Source organism: Nematolebias whitei, chromosome 11 (genome assembly GCF_014905685.2).
Source record: "Nematolebias whitei isolate Nwh7 chromosome 11, NemWhi1, whole genome shotgun sequence".
NCBI classification, from domain to species: domain Eukaryota; kingdom Metazoa; phylum Chordata; class Actinopteri; order Cyprinodontiformes; family Rivulidae; genus Nematolebias; species Nematolebias whitei.
The window spans coordinates 34,663,910-34,681,399 of record NC_056508.1 but is presented as its reverse complement, the minus strand read 5'-3'; the positions used below and the strand labels follow the sequence as shown (position 1 = coordinate 34,681,399).

The window sequence follows — 17,490 nt, the reverse complement described above, 5'->3', positions numbered from 1 at the left end:
ATCCATCCATCCATCCATCCATCCATCCATCCATCCATCCATCCATCGTTTTCTACTCATTGATGCAAGAGCAGTGTTTTTTCCTTTGAACTGACTAACCCATCTTCCTGCCAGTGAGAACCCCATCGTCTTTTTAACAGTGTTTATCCACTTATTGCCATAAAGTGACATAGATGACCGTTAATGTTTTAGGACGTGTTTTGGCAGCTCTGCCTTTAAAGTTGGTGCACAGAGTCCAGTAAAGTGACACTGAAATGAATAAAATATGGATCAGCTTCCATTTTTAGGCAAAGTGTGCTTCATGTAATTATGAAAGTTTATTCCATTAATACTTTAGGCTTTCAACAAGGGAGACTGATTTAAATAAGTGATAATGGACACAAGGACTAATCAGGCTCTAAAAATTTGAATAAGGATGATTTTGGGGGGGGTAGAATTTCTCACAGCAGATATTCTCTTTTTGTACTCATCAGAATTGGTTGGATCCTTCCAAAGAGATTAAGAAGCAGATTAGGGGTAAGTGTAGTAGTCAGACTTGCGCTCTGACAAATCCACATGTCGTAATTTACTGGGTAGATATTCTTCACAAAACAACCTTGATGATGATGTGTTCACAGTTGGTTCCTGGATTTTTGGCTTTGCTGTCAAGTTTTATCCTCCAGACCCGTCTGTTCTCATTGAAGACATCACCAGGTAGGTCTTAGTAGAAGGAACAGAGTGTTTCCTGTTATCAAGCTGCTTCTTTTGGTTCTTTGAATAATTTCTGAGGATCATTTTTTTTTTAGAGGTCACAGACAGGATATAGAAACTTAAAGAAATAGATACTGCAAGCAAAACGTAAAAAAATAAAGTATTTAGTGGTAGATCAATGGTAAAACCTTGTAAAAAATAGTGTCAAAATATATATATTTTTTTATTTCTGCTGGTTTTACTAGTTTGATACATGCCAAGGCTGCTCATGTGCCGTTGCCAGGGAACAGTTTTACACTCGTATTTTAAAGTCATAAGTCAGATCTGACAAGAAAAGCTTTAATATTTATCTGCTTTGTGTTTCCATGTTACTAAACTAAATCAGAATCATATAAATGAGTACATGTTTTTTACTCTTTCAGATATTCCACCTTTTGTTTAGTTTATGCTCAAAATCTGTTTCAGCGGTCTCTAATCTGCTCAAAGTACTGCACACAAAGTAAAGCAAAGAAACACAAGGTATTTTTGGAGTTTCATGTTACATTTACGCAGCGTCTTTGTTAGGACACAAGTGAACCAATGTTGGTCCTGCTTGTGTCAGTCGTCTTTGAGAAGCTTTTAAAATCTGACATGAATGCAGCTGTCTCTTAATTTATTGGACTTAATTGAAGGCACCGCAGTAAATATTGAAATGTAAGTTAGATCAAACGTATTGAGCAGCAAAAGCTTGATTTTTTTATTTTTTAAATCTCATTTTATAAGTTTTAAGTTTGTTTTATATTTTTTTATGTCTTGGCAAGTCAGATGTTTAAGTATGACATATTTTTAGACCAAATACTTTTCTTTGATATAGAATATTTTACCTACATTAATGCAGTTTTCACAGAACACGTTCTGTGTATAGTTGTAATGTACAGTTTATATTTGTGACACAATGAAAACTGAGCAGTAGTCAAAATAATTGTTCACAGACCCAAAAACAAATGCTTACACGCTTTTCATCACTCCAGCTTCAAGGTCACAAATCAAGGTCAACGTTAAAACAAAATCTTTGCTTGTCCATAATTTCTGATTCGCTGCAGTGAATTGAACGAAACTTGAAGCTAATTTGTACTACTACACGGCATCTTGCGTAGTCTTTTCATCACCCCGGATTCAAGGTTAAGGTCACAAATCAAGGTCAAACGCAATGCTTGTCTGGACCATTCTGATCTGCTCAGGATCATTTTATGAAACTTGATACACATTTGCACCACTACTAGACAATGTCACATAATCTTGCATCGCCCCAGCTGTAAGGTCAAGGTCACAAATCAAGGTCAAATGTAAAACGAGGTATTTGCATATCAGTAATTATTTGTTGACGGGTGTCTAATGTGACGTATGCAGTATATATATTTTTTTCTTTATCTCGCACACTTAGCTCTACATCTCTCCAGCTGCACCCACATCTAGCATGGTCCAAACGTTGGTTCAGCCATCACAGACACCAGAGTGAAACCAAATCCAGCAGATGGTTTGGATCATTTTTAATTCTATCCTTCAAGTCCAGCGTTAGCAGCATCCATCCCCTTGTGTTTCTTCAGGTATTACTTGTGTCTGCAGCTGAGAGATGACATCCTGTCCGGTCACCTCCCCTGCTCATTTGTCACACATGCACTTCTGGGCTCCTACACGGTTCAGGCTGAACTGGGCGACTACGACCCCGAGGAACACGGCCCCGACTATGTCAGCGAGTTCCACTTTGCCCCCAACCAAACACGAGAGCTGGAGGAGAGAGTGATGGAGTTGCACCATAACTACAGGTCGGAGAAATTATGTCAAAGTGATTTTAGAGTTTTGATTTGTGGAAGGAATACGGGAGAGACATGACAAATATTTGGGGATTTGCTCTGTAGAGGAATGAGTCCAGCAGAAGCAGAGATGAACTTTCTTGAGAATGCCAAGAAGCTCTCAATGTACGGAGTGGACCTGCATCACGCTAAGGTGAGATGTCTCCCCATTCTATCCTACTGAAACACTTCCTCTATATTTGCACTTTCTGACGTGCTTTGATTCTCTGATGTGCATTAACTAGGATTCAGAAGGAATCGACATCATGCTTGGAGTGAGTGCAAACGGGCTGCTCATCTACCGAGACCGTCTCAGGATCAATCGTTTTGCCTGGCCCAAAATTCTTAAGATCTCATACAAAAGAAGCAACTTCTACATCAAAATCCGCCCTGGAGAGGTAAAAAAGAACCTATTCTTATCTTTTCATTAACGTTTGCTTGGCTTAGTCAAAGTTCACTGAGCAATCACTGCAACCCCTCACAAAAAAGCTTTGAGTTACTGGAATGAAGGATTATCAGGTAAAGAGCGTCACGTTTGTCTTGCATGATTTCACAATTTAAGGTATGTTATTGTATTATTTCAGTGGTTCAAAGCAGCATAAAGTCATTTCATGGTTTGATAAAAGTGTTACTTCTCTTATTTATCTGGTGCAAATTATGTGACGACAGCTGAGAGTATTTTTTTGTACATTTCCCACCCCCAGAAATAATGTGATAACAATTATGATGGATCTTTTCTTAAGGGTTTTTTCTTCTCTTCTTACAGCAACTTTAGATTTATTTTTTTAATTTTTAACAAGGATTTTTTAAAGCTACTTTAAAACCCACTCTAGATTTCTGCTTAATGATTCATATTTTACGTCAGCCCTAAGCCTTTAGGATATCTGCACTCACTGTATTAAGCTTTAATACATTTATATTTTCATTCATTTATATCTTCACTGTAAAAATCAAATGTGTTTGTCGCGCACACTTATTCTCCTCATCGGCTCGTATGTCAGCTGTCACTTTAAGTTTGCCTGGAGCATTTTTTAATGTGTTTTTGGAATGTCTTGAGAAGGGACTACTAGCCTTTAAAAATCCGGTGATGCTAAAAACTTGTTGATTTGACAGTAATTTCCTGTCTTCACACCCCTGAACATCAACAATAAGTGCATGAATAACCAATTTAATGGTTGGTTTGAGCTGGAAATTAAACTTGAAATTGCCATAAAAGCCAAAATACAGCAATTTAAATAAAAAAAGTAAATATATATATTTTTCATAGCTGTGGAGTAAACACACTTCATCCTGCTGCCAACTTTCCATCTTCCCCGACACGTTGCTCCCTCACTCTGTTGTTTTTTTCTTCCTCACCCCTTTACCCCCCCACCCCCCCACTGCCTCCACCACTTTCACCCCCTCACTACTCAGTATGAACAGTTTGAGAGCACCATAGGCTTCAAACTGCCCAACCACCGGGCCTCGAAGCGTTTGTGGAAGGTCTGCATAGAACACCACACCTTCTTCAGGTAGGAGCTGATGCTCACAGGCACCGTTAGCAGTTAGCATGACAGCTAAAATGAAGGTCTCTGTTTCTTTATATGTGGTCTCCTGAGGTTTTGTGAAGAGCTGACGAAACATTTCTTTTCAGAAATACAGTAGTCTCTTGCTACATCGCGGTTCGTTTATCGCAGATTTGCTCTATTGTGGTTTTTCAAAATAAGACTGGACATGACACACAGTCGGCTGATTGATGGATGAGCCGCACGATGGGCATGGAGTTTTTATTTAAAATAAATTATTTTAAATTATTTAGCATCTCCTACGCGCCTTTGTGCAACTCATACTGCAGGATAAACTTCCTGCTGCAGCTGCTCAGATGTTCAGCGTGCAGAGCGTAGAAGTGGGCGTGGCTAAGAGCGCTTGCAGGTTGCTGAGAGCAGCGGAGGCAGAGAGCTGAAATCATCACATTCTGTGCTCTTTTAGAGCGTTTAGAGTTTAGAAACATTGTTTAGAATATTGCAAGAGTGTGGGAAGGGTTCTAAATGCCTATATACATACATACATATATATATATATATATATATATATATATATATATATATATATACTAAAATAAACTACTACTTGTACTACTATTCCTACTTCGCGGTTTTTCCACTTATCGCGGGTCTTCAGGGTACGGATCCCCTGCGATAAACGAGGGACTACTGTAGTTTGTTTTTTTTTAATTACACCTATTGGTCTTTGAACTGAACCATTTTTAGATTTTTTTAAACACTTCCAAAAGTGGAAAGCATGTGTTGTATACACATAAAACAAACTTAAATAAACCAATTCAAAAATGCATTTGTTCACATTTTGCTGTTAGTAGGCGCTCACAAAACCACATCATGTTGTTAATTAATGGTTTATTAAAAAAAATGTGCAAAAGGGCTTAAAGTATAGTTTTTGCACCAACAAGATGATTTGCACAGAGGGATTAGCTGAAATCTTGGCAAAGAAATCCGACAAGTGGAATAAAAAAAGGAGTGGCAGGCCTGAAACCAAAAATCAATGTATGGCAAACGAACAGTATCTTTTTCCAGCTGATCTATCTGCAGCATGTCAGGCTTTTGGCTGATCGCTCTTCATCTTGTTAGTGCAAAGATGTTATTTAATCCCTGTCAAACTGAATTTTCCTTGGCATTTTTTAAGTAGATTCAACTACTGAAACAGCTGAATCTGTCTTTTTGAGAACAACACTGTCTTTGTGGCAGCAAGCTGATAACAAAGAGACCAGTTAATTCAAGACTTTTGTAAAAGATCATTAGCAGAGATTTGTAAGAGTGGAGTTATTTTTCTGTCCTTAAATCAAGCCTTTTCACAGGTTGGTTTCTCCAGAGCCCCCTCCAAAGGGTTTCCTTGTGATTGGCTCCAAGTTCCGCTACAGTGGGCGAACCCAGGCCCAGACCAGACAGGCCAGCGCTTTGATTGACAGGCCTGCACCACAGTTTGATAGGTCCGTTAGCAAGCGGTACCTGCTGCCTCGAAGTATAGATGGAGGTACGAGCCCAGACACTTTCACTGTCGGTCAAAGTTTACTCATATTTTTGATTTGATGTTTTAAAAAGCTTTACCGTCAACCTCCGGGTGTTTTATTGCCCCCCCCCCCCCCCCTCACTTTTTACCAGCCTCAGCTCTAGGAGATAGTATGTACCAGCTGTCTCAAAAGAGCTCCAGCGAACGCACACAGTTTCTGTCCCGAGAAGACCTGGATCAAGAGGGCAGTCTCGACCTGGACCATGATCAGTACCAGGATCAAGACCAGGACCTGTACGCAGATCAGGAAGAGGAACAACCGGAAAGGCCGAACCGAAAGCAGACATCGTGTCCACGCACTTCAACGCCCAGCAGAACCTTGGAGCTCAAGGTACAGGGTGGACACACACTGAAGCTTGGAGGTTCTTTCATTCTGGCTCGGGTTGTGAACGATCTTAGTTCTGACAAAGGCTGAAGGTTCTGATTATGGTACATCGTCCTCGAAAAGACAATCAGCTTTAATGATTGCCACCTGACTGAAGAGAACTGTTGCCTGAAGCATTATGGGAATACATACATGTTCACAGTTTTAAACCCACAGAGATTTAAAATTATTTCATTAATTAAAAGGTTTGCACCGCAAGTCAAACCTCCTGCATGAACTTAAACTCTTAATCTTTTGCTTTCACATTTTTTTTGTTTAAAGACACTAATCATCTCAGTCTGAGTTAAACTCTTCAAAAATCTAACCTGACTTTTCGGCTGCTTATTTTATATTTTTCTAACCAGAACCCTGCCAGTCTATGCAGTTTCTTCTTTTCTTGCTGCTAACACTGCTAACCTCCGCTTTCTTTCTCCCACATTTCTGCCCCCCACCCAACATTGTCCTCTCCTGCAGGACGAGGAGTCAGGCTCACCTCTAGACTCAATGCCCGAGGTATTTTGGACATGGACCTCTGTGTCTGTGGCTGTTTTAGGTCATGCAATAGTACTTTGTGTTAAAGCACAAACTGTTGTTTTTATTGTTTGTTCAGGGAAACATTTAATGATTTCAGGATTTGATCCAATAGAATTCAAACAAACAACATGTTGATGTTCAGAAGACCAGAAAAAGGAAATATAAAGAAATAGTTCATACCTTTTGAAGTGGAAAAACATATGGATAATTAGTATCTGACCCATTATAGATAGCATGCTGAGCAGCCTGAGTTTGGAGGAATGACAGTTAACAGATGAGCTAACGACTAGTCTGAGTGGGGCCAGGACCAGAATGGACTGATGCCATCTCAAACCAACTTGTCTCAAGACATTTAGAGCAAATTATCATATTTTTTGGACTATAAGGCATGCTTAAAATCTTTTAATTTTCTCAAAAATTGACAGTGAGCCTTATAACTTATCCTTATCCTGACTAGACAAACAAGCACATATCAGGACCCCCTGCAGTTTGCTTATCAGCGTGGACTTGGAGTTGAAGATGCCATCATACACCTGCTTCAGCAAACTCACTGTCATCTAGTAAAGGCAGACAGAACTGTGAGAGTCATGTTCTTTGATTTCTCCAGTGCATTTAACACAATCCAGCCTGGTTTGCTTTGTCAGAAACTCCAGAAGACTCAAGTAGAGGCCTCAACAATCGCCTGGATCAAAGACTACCTGACGAACAGACCACAGTTTGTGAAACTGAAGGGTTGTGTGTCTGACCAGGTGGTCAGTAGCTCAGGAGCACCACAGGGTACTGTACTCTCACCATTCCTTTTCACTCTGTACACTTCAGATTTCCAGTACAAAACAGACTCCTGTCATCTGCAGAAATATTCTGATGACTCTGCAGTGGTCGGGTGTATCAGAGATGGACAAGAAGCTGAGGACAGGGAACTGATGGACCACTTTGTGGCATGGTGTGGAAACAATCATCTCATCTTGAATGTGAACAAAACAAAGGAGATGATTGTAGATTTCAGGAGAATCAGGAACAGGTCCAATCCTATTTCCATCATGGGAGAAGAAGTGGAGGTGGTGGAGAAGTATAAATACCTTGGAGTTCACCTGGGCAACAGACTGGATTGGAAATGCAACAGTGAAATTGTCTACAAGAAGGGACAGAGCAGACTGTACTTCTTGAGGAAGCTGAAGTCCTTCAACGTTTGCAGCAAGATGCTGCATATCTTCTATAAGTCTGTTGTAGAGAGTGCTATCTCTTCTGCCATCATCTGCTGGGGTAGCAGAACCAGAGCAAGTGCCCTTTAAAACATCAACAAGGTCATAAAGAAGGCTGGCTCAGTTCTGGGGACTCCTCTAGAACCTTTGGAGATGATTGTTCAAAAAAGGATTCTTCATAAAATGAAGATTATAGACAACCCTCAGCATCCTCTTCATCAGACTGTCATACAACAGAGTGTCTTCAGTCAGAGGCTTCTTCAAATACGTTGTAGGACAGACGCTACAAGAGATCCTTCCTGCCCACAGCCATCAGCATCTAGAACAACTCTTTAATGAAACCAGGATGATGAGTTACAACAACATTTAATTTCCCTCTGGGATTAATAAAGTATTTTTGAATTGAATTGAATTCAATTCGGTGCTCAAAAATCTGTCAAAATTAACTTGTTTCGCTTAATGCGCCTTATAATCCAGTGCGCCCGTTCATTGATATTGCGCCTTATAGTCCGAAAAATACGGTATATGAAAACTATTTTATAAACTGTTACACAGGAGTCACTTTGACGTTACAGTTATTCCTCCATGAATTATCACAGGAAGTGCTAGAGACAGCTGCTGCCGCCTCTATTTGCACTGACAAATATTTGTAGATTCTATGTAAGTAAAGCTGCTTTGGTTGCAGCTCAAATCCAGTCAGATTTAAACTCTGTTTCTCCAAACTAAGATTTTTCTAAAACCCATCTGCAACAAGTAAGATAATAACTATTCATTATTATTATTGTTGTTATAAAGTGTATTCATTTTTAAAAAACAAATCAATTCTATGTACTATAATAAATACAATCAAAAATAAAATGAAAGGCAGCAGAAAGAAGAAGAAAAATCTTATCATATCTGCCCCTTTTAACCAAAATATTAATTCAAACAATAATAATCTTCAAATAACAACAATAATAGCAACAATTCGTACAAATACACAATAAGCTATTTCATATTTTTTAACAAATCAACTTTGATCATTCTCTTAAACATACACAGTAATCTGGCATTTTTAACATCACTCTCCAGATTATTCCATAATCTAATTCCTTGGATTGAAGTAGACTGTTCTTTCAAACTAGTTCGAAATTTAGGTTTCACAAATATCTCTATCCCCTTAAGATTATAACAACTCTCTCTTTTAACAAAATTTAATTGGATATTTAAAGATAATGAGCCGTATACATAACTGATAAAATACTATAATCTACCAAATCATGGAATCTCAATAACTTCAGTTGCTAAAATAATGTATTTGATGGATGATTGAAATGATTTCTAGTAATAATTCTTACAGCTCTTTTCTGTACAACAAAAATAGGATTTGTAATTGTTTTGCACGCTTTCCCCCAAACATCAATACGATAAATTAAGTGTGGAGCAATTATTATGTTATACAACATATACAGAGCTTTATCATTTAATAACTCCCTTACTTTGAACAGTACTGCAATAGATTTAGCTATTTTTATTCTCACCTAATAACTATTCATAATAACCACTGTCCCAGATCCCTCTTGAAAAAATATGAACTATCACTTTAAGTACTGTTGACATTCTTGTAAATCAGCTGTATTCTAGTAGACACATTTTATGATAATCTACAAGCCTAAGAATTTACCTTTTTCTGTTAAGAGAAGTTTAGATTTATTTTCTAATATGCTGCCTTTGTAAATTATTATTATTATTTTGTCTCGTATGAGTCTTATATGCAAGCATGACTCGTAATGTTTTGGGCTGCACAGGAAGTATTAGCATCGTGTTAGCAAATTAAGAAACTTCTCATTTGTGGCTTTGTAATGCATCAAAGCTTTTTTATGAAGAAGAGTGGGAATAATCCTCTTCCAAACACTTAGTCCCAGTCAATTAATGACTGCAATAATCATCATTTGGCTGACACATGAATGGATTGTCCCTGTCTTCTTGGCAGAACATTCTTCAGCTAAGCAGTCTGAGTCAGAGCCCACCCTCCCCACTCCACCCCACTGGTGTCAAATGTTTCAGTCTGGCTGTTTGCCTGCCTTTTTGACTCACCTGCAGCATTTTACCTCTTTGTCTCTGCACGCATCTGTTCTCCCTCCCCTCAAACTCTTCCTTTGCTAAAAAAAAAAAACATCCATCTCAATTGCCCCACCTAATCTGTCGGACAAGGATGTGGTCCACCTTCGGTCCAAACAGGAGGTACTGCTTGTTCTCTTTTCTTGGCATGTGCTTTGATGAATCGGACCCGGTGTTCTGTGTTGTCTGGTTCTTATCTGCATCTCACTTATTCCTCCAATCAACCAGCTTTACATCTGGAGTTAAAATCTTTGTACTGTGCACAGAATTCTCGTTTATGTTAAGGAGTCTTTGCCTTTTCATCATTAATTATGAATTAATTAAAGGCCTCAATTAGCCCTGGCTTTGTACTTCAGCTTTTAGAGCCTGAAAAAGGGAATAAACGTTAATCCGCTTTCAAGTTCAAGATGTATAAAATTTTTTCCCTGCACTTAAGAAATGTTCAAACCTCTACACGTCTAATTGGATTTCTTTTCTTCTGTATTATTATGTAAAAAAAAAAAAAAGATTAATTATTATAAGAACCACAACAAGATCAGCTTTAGAAACATATGTAACATGACACATTAAAAAGTAGCTTTTTAACTTGTGTTCATTTCTCTTTTATTTGTGCGCCCTTTACTGTGTGAGCAGCAGTTCTTGGATAAGCCAGAAGATGTTTTACAGAAGCACCAGGCCAGCATCAACGAGCTGAAGAGGGCTCTGAAGCAGCCTAACAGTAAGATGGCCCAGAGAGAGAAATGCATCGCTTCAGCTGCTCACCCAGCAGAAGCTCCTGAGTGGAAATCAGTAAGAACAACTTCGGCTGCTATAATTCTTCTATATGTCATTGCGTGTGTAATTCCATACCAACTCTGAAATTATGCTAGTCTGCATTGTGATATATTTTTTTAAAGTGATAAATTAATTTTTTTATGAGTTGACATGGAATAACCCATGTTCTGAACTTGATGTATTCTGCTCTGTTGGTCTTAATCATTGTCAAAACGTGATCTCATAAAGCTGAAGCGCAGTGACAGACACCTTGAAAATGTGATGCGTGAGATTAAATCTTTTCCTTACGAGTCATTTATCCGCGTCTACATTGATGATCACAAATGGAGGAGCGTTTTTATTTTATTTTAATTTTTTAGGCTAATTCAACTGTCTACTCTGTCAATTCAGGCAACCAGTGATGCCAAATTGATTGAGAAGGAGGATGGTAATGAGCGAACATGGGAATCTTACTCTAAATCAGAAAAGAGTAAGATCTCTTCAGAGGGTACGGACGCACTTGCAGCAACACTTCAGACTGGAGCAATTATGAATAATTGCCAAACATCCCGGGAGTCTTCAGAGGCTAAACCTGGAACGTCTATAATTGCAGCCGGAGGACTGAAAGATACGAACAAGATAGGTGATGCATCTAATGGGCATCATGATTCAGTATTAGCAAGGAATCCATTTCATGAAAATGGATATGGCTCTCCACCTGACAAACTGATGGGCAAAATAAAAAATGACATGAGATACTTTCAGTACGAGCACCGAGAGAGGCCGAAGGATTTTGAATCTCTTGTGGATTATTTCCCAAAGGACAAAGGCAGAAGTGAGAGGGACAGGAGGCACTGTGATGCTCGGAAACTAAAAGACCTCAGCCCCACGGGAGAGAACTGCATCAAACCTGTGAACTCTCATGCAGAAGTCACCAAAATAGTTCCACTCAAGCCGCAGAGATCAAAGAAGTCTTTGAATAAAGAGAACAAAGATACAAATCCTCAAACTCAAAGCTGGTCTGGTGGAAACAGGTCTAGTGGAGCTGGAGACGCACGAACGACAAAATCCTCCTGTGAGTCAGAGAGGAGCCTGCACGACAGCGCTGCACCTCAGTCTTTAGCGCTGACTCAGCAGCAAGCCGCCGTCCATCAGCACATCAAGAACGACTTGTTTGCTCAACACGAGCTCAGAGACGGCAGGGATTCGACAGGACAAGCTCCGTGGACGAGAGCGAGCTCTCTACATGTGGGCAGTTCTCAGAGCGTCTCAGAGTTCAGCTCAAAATTCCCCACAGCTCCCCCTCGCAGCCTCCCCCTGAAAACACAGTGGTCCCGAGACTGGCCGAGCAACATGGACAGCAGCCACATCCACTACCGGATCCCCAGCCAAGAAACAGCCAAGAGGAAGCAAGCGGTAAACCATCTGCCCCCCCCACCCCCACTTTCCAACTTGTCTGTCCATCATCGGAAAGTAAAACATTGCATGAGCTTCAGGCGATGTGACGCAGACCTTGTTTTTGCCATCTAAACACACACATACAAATGGAAAAAAAAAAATCATTACGCACACATAAACTTCAAACTCATGTGGCTGTTTATGAGAAAGCAAAAGTTCACGACCCCTCGCATTGCATCATTGACCGACTCAATTCACGCCCATGGCCTCGGGAGCATTTTGCTTTCCCTCGTTCCCTCTGCAAAGCTTCACATCTGCTTGGCCATTTCAGAACGCTGCGGGCCTTTAAGCAAAGTTCACATTGCTTAAGCTTCAGGCGTCCTTTAACGTGTCACCCCCAACACCTGGTCTCTCCTTCCAACACCCTCACAGAGTAAAGCTGGCTGCTGTTGCAAGGAGTGCAAGACCTTTCCACCATTTTTCTTTAAAATCTCTCTTTTCACATAAATCAAATCCCTTTTAGCAAATAGCTTTGGGCAGCGGAACCAAACGTTCTACCTTGGCACCTCTGTAGTGGTAAATGAAAAAAGGTGATTAGAAGTAATCACATACTGCAGAGCTGCCAACCTCTTCAGGGCGGGGGCATTCATATGCTGCAAAATGTGAATCCCTTTCCTTGAAATAAATGTCTAAAAATCAGACCTTTCAGTGCATGGCATTACCACTGCACTTAGAGTCATTTTGACTCATGTCAAACCGTGAATGATACCAAATGCATGCGTCTGACGTCCGCTTTAAACTTTTTATTAAAGTTTCAGTGAATTATCAGATTCAAGTTTACGTCCCAAGTTTAGCACAGATCGTGGTTTATACAATATTTTTGTGTACAATTTATAAAAAGAAACTTACCAGTGAACTTTTTCTGTTTTATAACGGTACATAACTGTAACACTCGCATTATTTCTTTAATATTAATGTTTTAATGTTGTTTTTGTTTTAAAGGACACTCCGACTACACCTGCGATCCACGAGGAACCACTCAACGAGGCTTCAGTAAGTTACTGCTCCCTTTCTTTTCTGGTTTTAACCACAACTTTGGATATAATGTCGCAGACTGAGGATAATTGTTGAAAAACTTAACGTGTATTTAGGGGGGGATTAGAATCCTTGTTACATAGTCAATGTAAAAATAACCTCGTCACTGAAATGTCATTAAAAGCACTGTTTGAAAATCAGCATTTTAATGTAAATGGAAAAAATGAAAAGAAAGCATTAAGAGCTGCTATCATAAACCAAAAACTTTATGCATTTCTAAAGTTTAATGGTGTTTATTAAAGTTCAGTGGACAGGTCTGTAATTGGATTCTGATTTGTCTCCCAAGGAGAACCTCAACATCTTCATCTGTTATTTCCAGTTGTGTCTCCTGGTTGTAGTCAATGACACTGTCTACAGATTACACAACATATAGAACAGATAACAGGAAAATACATTCAGTTATGCACTGGGGGAAATATTACCGTAATTTCCGGACTATTGAGCGCACCTGAATATAATCCGTGCCTACTAAATTAAAAAATAATAATTTTGTACATATATAGGCCGCGCTTGTATATAAGCCGCAGTTGTCCACGTGAGATATTTGAGATATTTACACAGAAAGATTTTTTTAAAACTTTTAATTAAATATGTACCGACAACATACACAAATATGTACTTAAATGTTTTTTTCTAAACAGTGTCTGTAATACAACTAGTTAAAATAAATAAATAAATACAAAGTAAATAAATACAGTAGCCTACCAGGAAGTCATAGATCGCTATCTTCACTTTCCTCCTGCACAAGCTTGTGCTGTCCTGGTCACTGCACAATCTGTTCCAGAAGCACGGTCCGCACTGTCAGCTCATTTGCGCATGTGCTAAAATAAATACTTCCGGTTTGTACATTAGCTTAGTGAATCTTTTGGCAATCTTTCTTTATTGTTTCATTCAAACTTTATTTATTCAGGTTAATCCCATTGAGCCTCGGGACTCATTTACAAGAGAGACCTGAAGAAACCTTTCTTAGATGTTTGTTTCTTGTTGTTTGATGAGCCATTTTCTGCTGAATGTCAGTTTGTCATTGATGTCATCACAGATCCAACAAACTGGACCCTTTAACACCCCTCAGGATTCTCCATGTGATCTTTCAGGCAGCAATGTTCACCTCGAAGAGTTGCCGTTTTTATAACTAATCTAAAAGTGGCGCTTTCTTGATGATGGACTCATAAAAATAAACACAATAAGGGAGACTGGCCTTTAGTTGTTAAAAATAATCTAGGCCTGTTTTGTGCCTCAAACTGTTACATGTCTATTTTTGATCACCACTATGTAGCAATGATCTTAAATTTTGTTCAGTTTAACAGTTTTTTTATTCGTATGACTGTAGTTTAGAGGAATTTAAAAGTCTTAAATAATAACATTAAGATCATTAATATTACACAAAATGGGCAAAACTATGAAAAAAAGGAGTAGATTTCTTTCCAATACTGACTTGTCTGTGAACGCAGCACAAAAATGTGGACTTTTAAACATCCGTAAAGATTAAAAAAAAAAAATCATAAAAATAAATGTATGCATCATTAATCTTCCCTTCTGTAGAGGGAACCATGGGAGAGGCGTCTGGGCTCCGTATCCGAGGATGACCAGGACCATGAGATCCTGTACCTGAAGGAAACCCACCTGGGGATTGAGCGTAAATGTTCCAGCATCACAGTTAGCTCTACGTCCAGTCTAGAGGCTGAAGTGGACTTCACGGTCCTAACAGACCTGCAAACAGGCATGGAGGAGTTTTCCAGGGGGATGTCAGAGTTGGGAGAGAGGGATCTCTCGCCTGACAGGGGACTGTGCCTGAGCATCGACTTGCTGCAGCAGCATTGCCCCTCTGAACTGCCTTCTCCTCCTTTGGCACCAGCTCCGATCCCCAGAGGGGCCAGCAGCAGCCCCCCGGCTAAACTTGTCCAACCTGAAGAGGTCCGACCAGAGGTCAAACGGCCCGATGGGCAGGTAGTTCAAGTGTTTTAACTTGTTTGAAGTGTTTAAATGCTGCTGTAATTTAATTTTCTAAACACTGAATGACCAAAATTACAAAATTCTCATTATAGAAATGACTTTATTTCATTAAATCTTTATGGTAAATAAATTGGTTATGAATTTGTCTCAATACAACAAGAACTAATTATTTAAGCCTAAAACTAAAGTTTTTTTTTTCTTTCTTGTAAGCCTGTTGTTCCCAAAAAACCAAAGAGGTCGGTGCCGGTCTCATCGTCGGTGGACAGAGATCAGTCACACAAAGAACCCAGTCGTGTGTCTGCCGCTGCACCTCTGAGCAGAGAGGCCAGCGACGTCGTGCCCACACCTGCTGTCAGGAAAACAGACGTCAGAACAGAGACTCAGCCCAACGGGTCAGAGCTCACCACTACCATTGTGGAGTTCACAGATCAGGTTAGTTTGATAACTGTCCAGTTCTAAAGCAGAACTTTGAACAACAAGTCATGCTGGTCTGTCTGTTTCAGGATCATAGTACCACCGGCCTAAGTGAGCTTTCTTATTCTACAAGACAAAGCGTATCTCCAGTGAGTACCAACGCGAGCACTTTGATTTTAATCCAACCTGCAGTCTCTCTCCATGCCCGCCTCTCCAATGCTTTAATTCTCCTTACAAAGCCCACAGACATAAATGCATCAATGAACACCTTTACTGTTTAAATCCCTACACTTTGCAGGCTCATGCCAGGGTGTCGAAGGTGTTAAGAGAGGTGCTTCCTGAAAGAACGAATATTAATATATTTCAAAATTCTATTAAGAATCGAGATTCCTGTTCTAGAAGCTTTTTTTTATTCTTATCCCAGTTTTGTGTAAACACAAACAACAACAATCAGTGCATGCAGGGACACTTCCTATAGCTGTCATAGCTGAATAAAGAGCTAGCTTTAGAGAGGGTTGCACTTTTTTAACGGGTTAACCAGAGAACTGTTGCTTTTGCCAGAAATGAGAGAAATTAGCAACAAAGTCTGCAGAGAAGATGGTGGCAGGAGGAGGTGGAGGAGAGTTGAACATGTTTACTTTTACTGGCTAATGATTGGTCCTTCTCTGTGTTTATTCATTTAATGCTTCTAGCTATTCTGCTTTATCAGGTGCACAAGGGCGGTCTTGGAAGAGAGACGTCGGGCTCACCTATCCTCGTGACTGAAAATGTTACCTCAGCAACGACTCATGTCACAAAGGTAAAAAAAGCTTAAATAAAACTTGCAAAGCATGTGTTAACCGACTGCTTATCATGTGTTAACCGACTGCTTAACTTGTGTTAACCGACTGCTTAACTTGTGTGAAAGTGAGTTGTAATGAAGGCTGTTTTAAGAAAACCCACTGTGTGTTGCAGACGGTGAAAGGAGGATACTCAGAGACAAGAATCGAGAAGAGGATTATCATCACAGGAGATGATGATGTAGATCAGGAGCAGGTGACAAAGTGGCTATAAAAATGACAACATATACTGACATGTATAATCAGCATCCTATGCTGATAAGGACTCAGGAAATGTCTGAGCTTTGGGGAGTAGAAAAATGTACAGCAGATTAGTCAGACACACATAAAATAAAACAAAGCATCTCCCCAACCGTTTCATTGATATGCAGGGAAAGCAGGAGAATATTGAAGTAGTGTTGTCTAATCAGTGAAACTTCAAAACGTAAAGTTTTTTTTAGTTTTGTTGGGAAATTGTGTTTATTTAACCTGTTTGTAACATAATTTGCATTAAAGACTAGAGCTGAAAAGCTTCATGAAGCACCAAAGATTTAAGTTTTTTCTTTCACTGACAACAAAACTCACTCTGTCCTTGCAGGCTTTGGCCATTGCAATACAGGAAGCCAAGCAGCAGCATCCAGACATGCAGGTGACCAAGGCGGTCGTCATTAGGGAAACTGAATCATCTACTGAGGATCGACATGGCGCATCATAGGTACATAAGGCTTCTTGGTCTCTATGACATAGTATCTTTCCATTATTAAAAAAAACAAACAAACAAAAAAAAACAGCTGAGGTTCAGGGGTTGACTATCTAATTCTTCTTTGCAGTACCACTATACTAAGACAACAGTGCCCCCTCGTGGACCAGAAGTGTCAGTCCATTACTGGATTTTCCTCCCCTCCATCCCACCTGATAAAAGGACTGCTAATACCGAGCCTCCTGTACCATTTAATGGTGAAATGGACCTTCTTTTAAATTCTTAAATGTATTTTTTCAGGCACTTCTCCATTGTGATTATACATATTCAGTTGAATAAATCAAAGATCATTTTTTGTCATCCACCCAATATTAAAAGAATCAAAATTAAAACATTTTATTATATTAAATACATAATCAAGTTAAATTCCCTGCACAACCCTCAGTGCCATTATATTTATATCTGAAGGCCCTGAGATGACTGTTTTCAAAAAGTCAAAGATAATTAATCTAGATAGAACTTGTTCACATCGTGTATACTATAGCGCATAGAACGACATCTATCCCATGCAGAA

At 39.4% G+C, this 17,490-nt stretch overlaps 1 protein-coding gene across 1 annotated transcript in view; it reads left to right on the top strand.

The window, feature by feature from the left end:
- The window catches only part of si:dkey-178k16.1 (band 4.1-like protein 1), a gene marked incomplete in the record, with an annotated part of 53,455 nt that extends 36,371 nt beyond the window's left edge, over window positions 1–17,084 (top strand). Inside the window, 19 exon segments of the mRNA XM_037684923.1 lie at window positions 474–516; window positions 618–693; window positions 2,277–2,495; window positions 2,589–2,676; window positions 2,768–2,920; window positions 3,936–4,033; window positions 5,374–5,549; window positions 5,678–5,916; window positions 6,424–6,462; window positions 10,419–10,574; window positions 10,950–11,954; window positions 12,939–12,989; window positions 14,574–14,978; window positions 15,195–15,416; window positions 15,488–15,547; window positions 16,108–16,197; window positions 16,353–16,433; window positions 16,815–16,931; window positions 17,047–17,084. Coding sequence (XP_037540851.1) covers window positions 474–516; window positions 618–693; window positions 2,277–2,495; window positions 2,589–2,676; window positions 2,768–2,920; window positions 3,936–4,033; window positions 5,374–5,549; window positions 5,678–5,916; window positions 6,424–6,462; window positions 10,419–10,574; window positions 10,950–11,954; window positions 12,939–12,989; window positions 14,574–14,978; window positions 15,195–15,416; window positions 15,488–15,547; window positions 16,108–16,197; window positions 16,353–16,433; window positions 16,815–16,931 — 3,318 coding nt within the window.
- Between the last annotated feature and the right edge of the window lie 406 nt (window positions 17,085–17,490).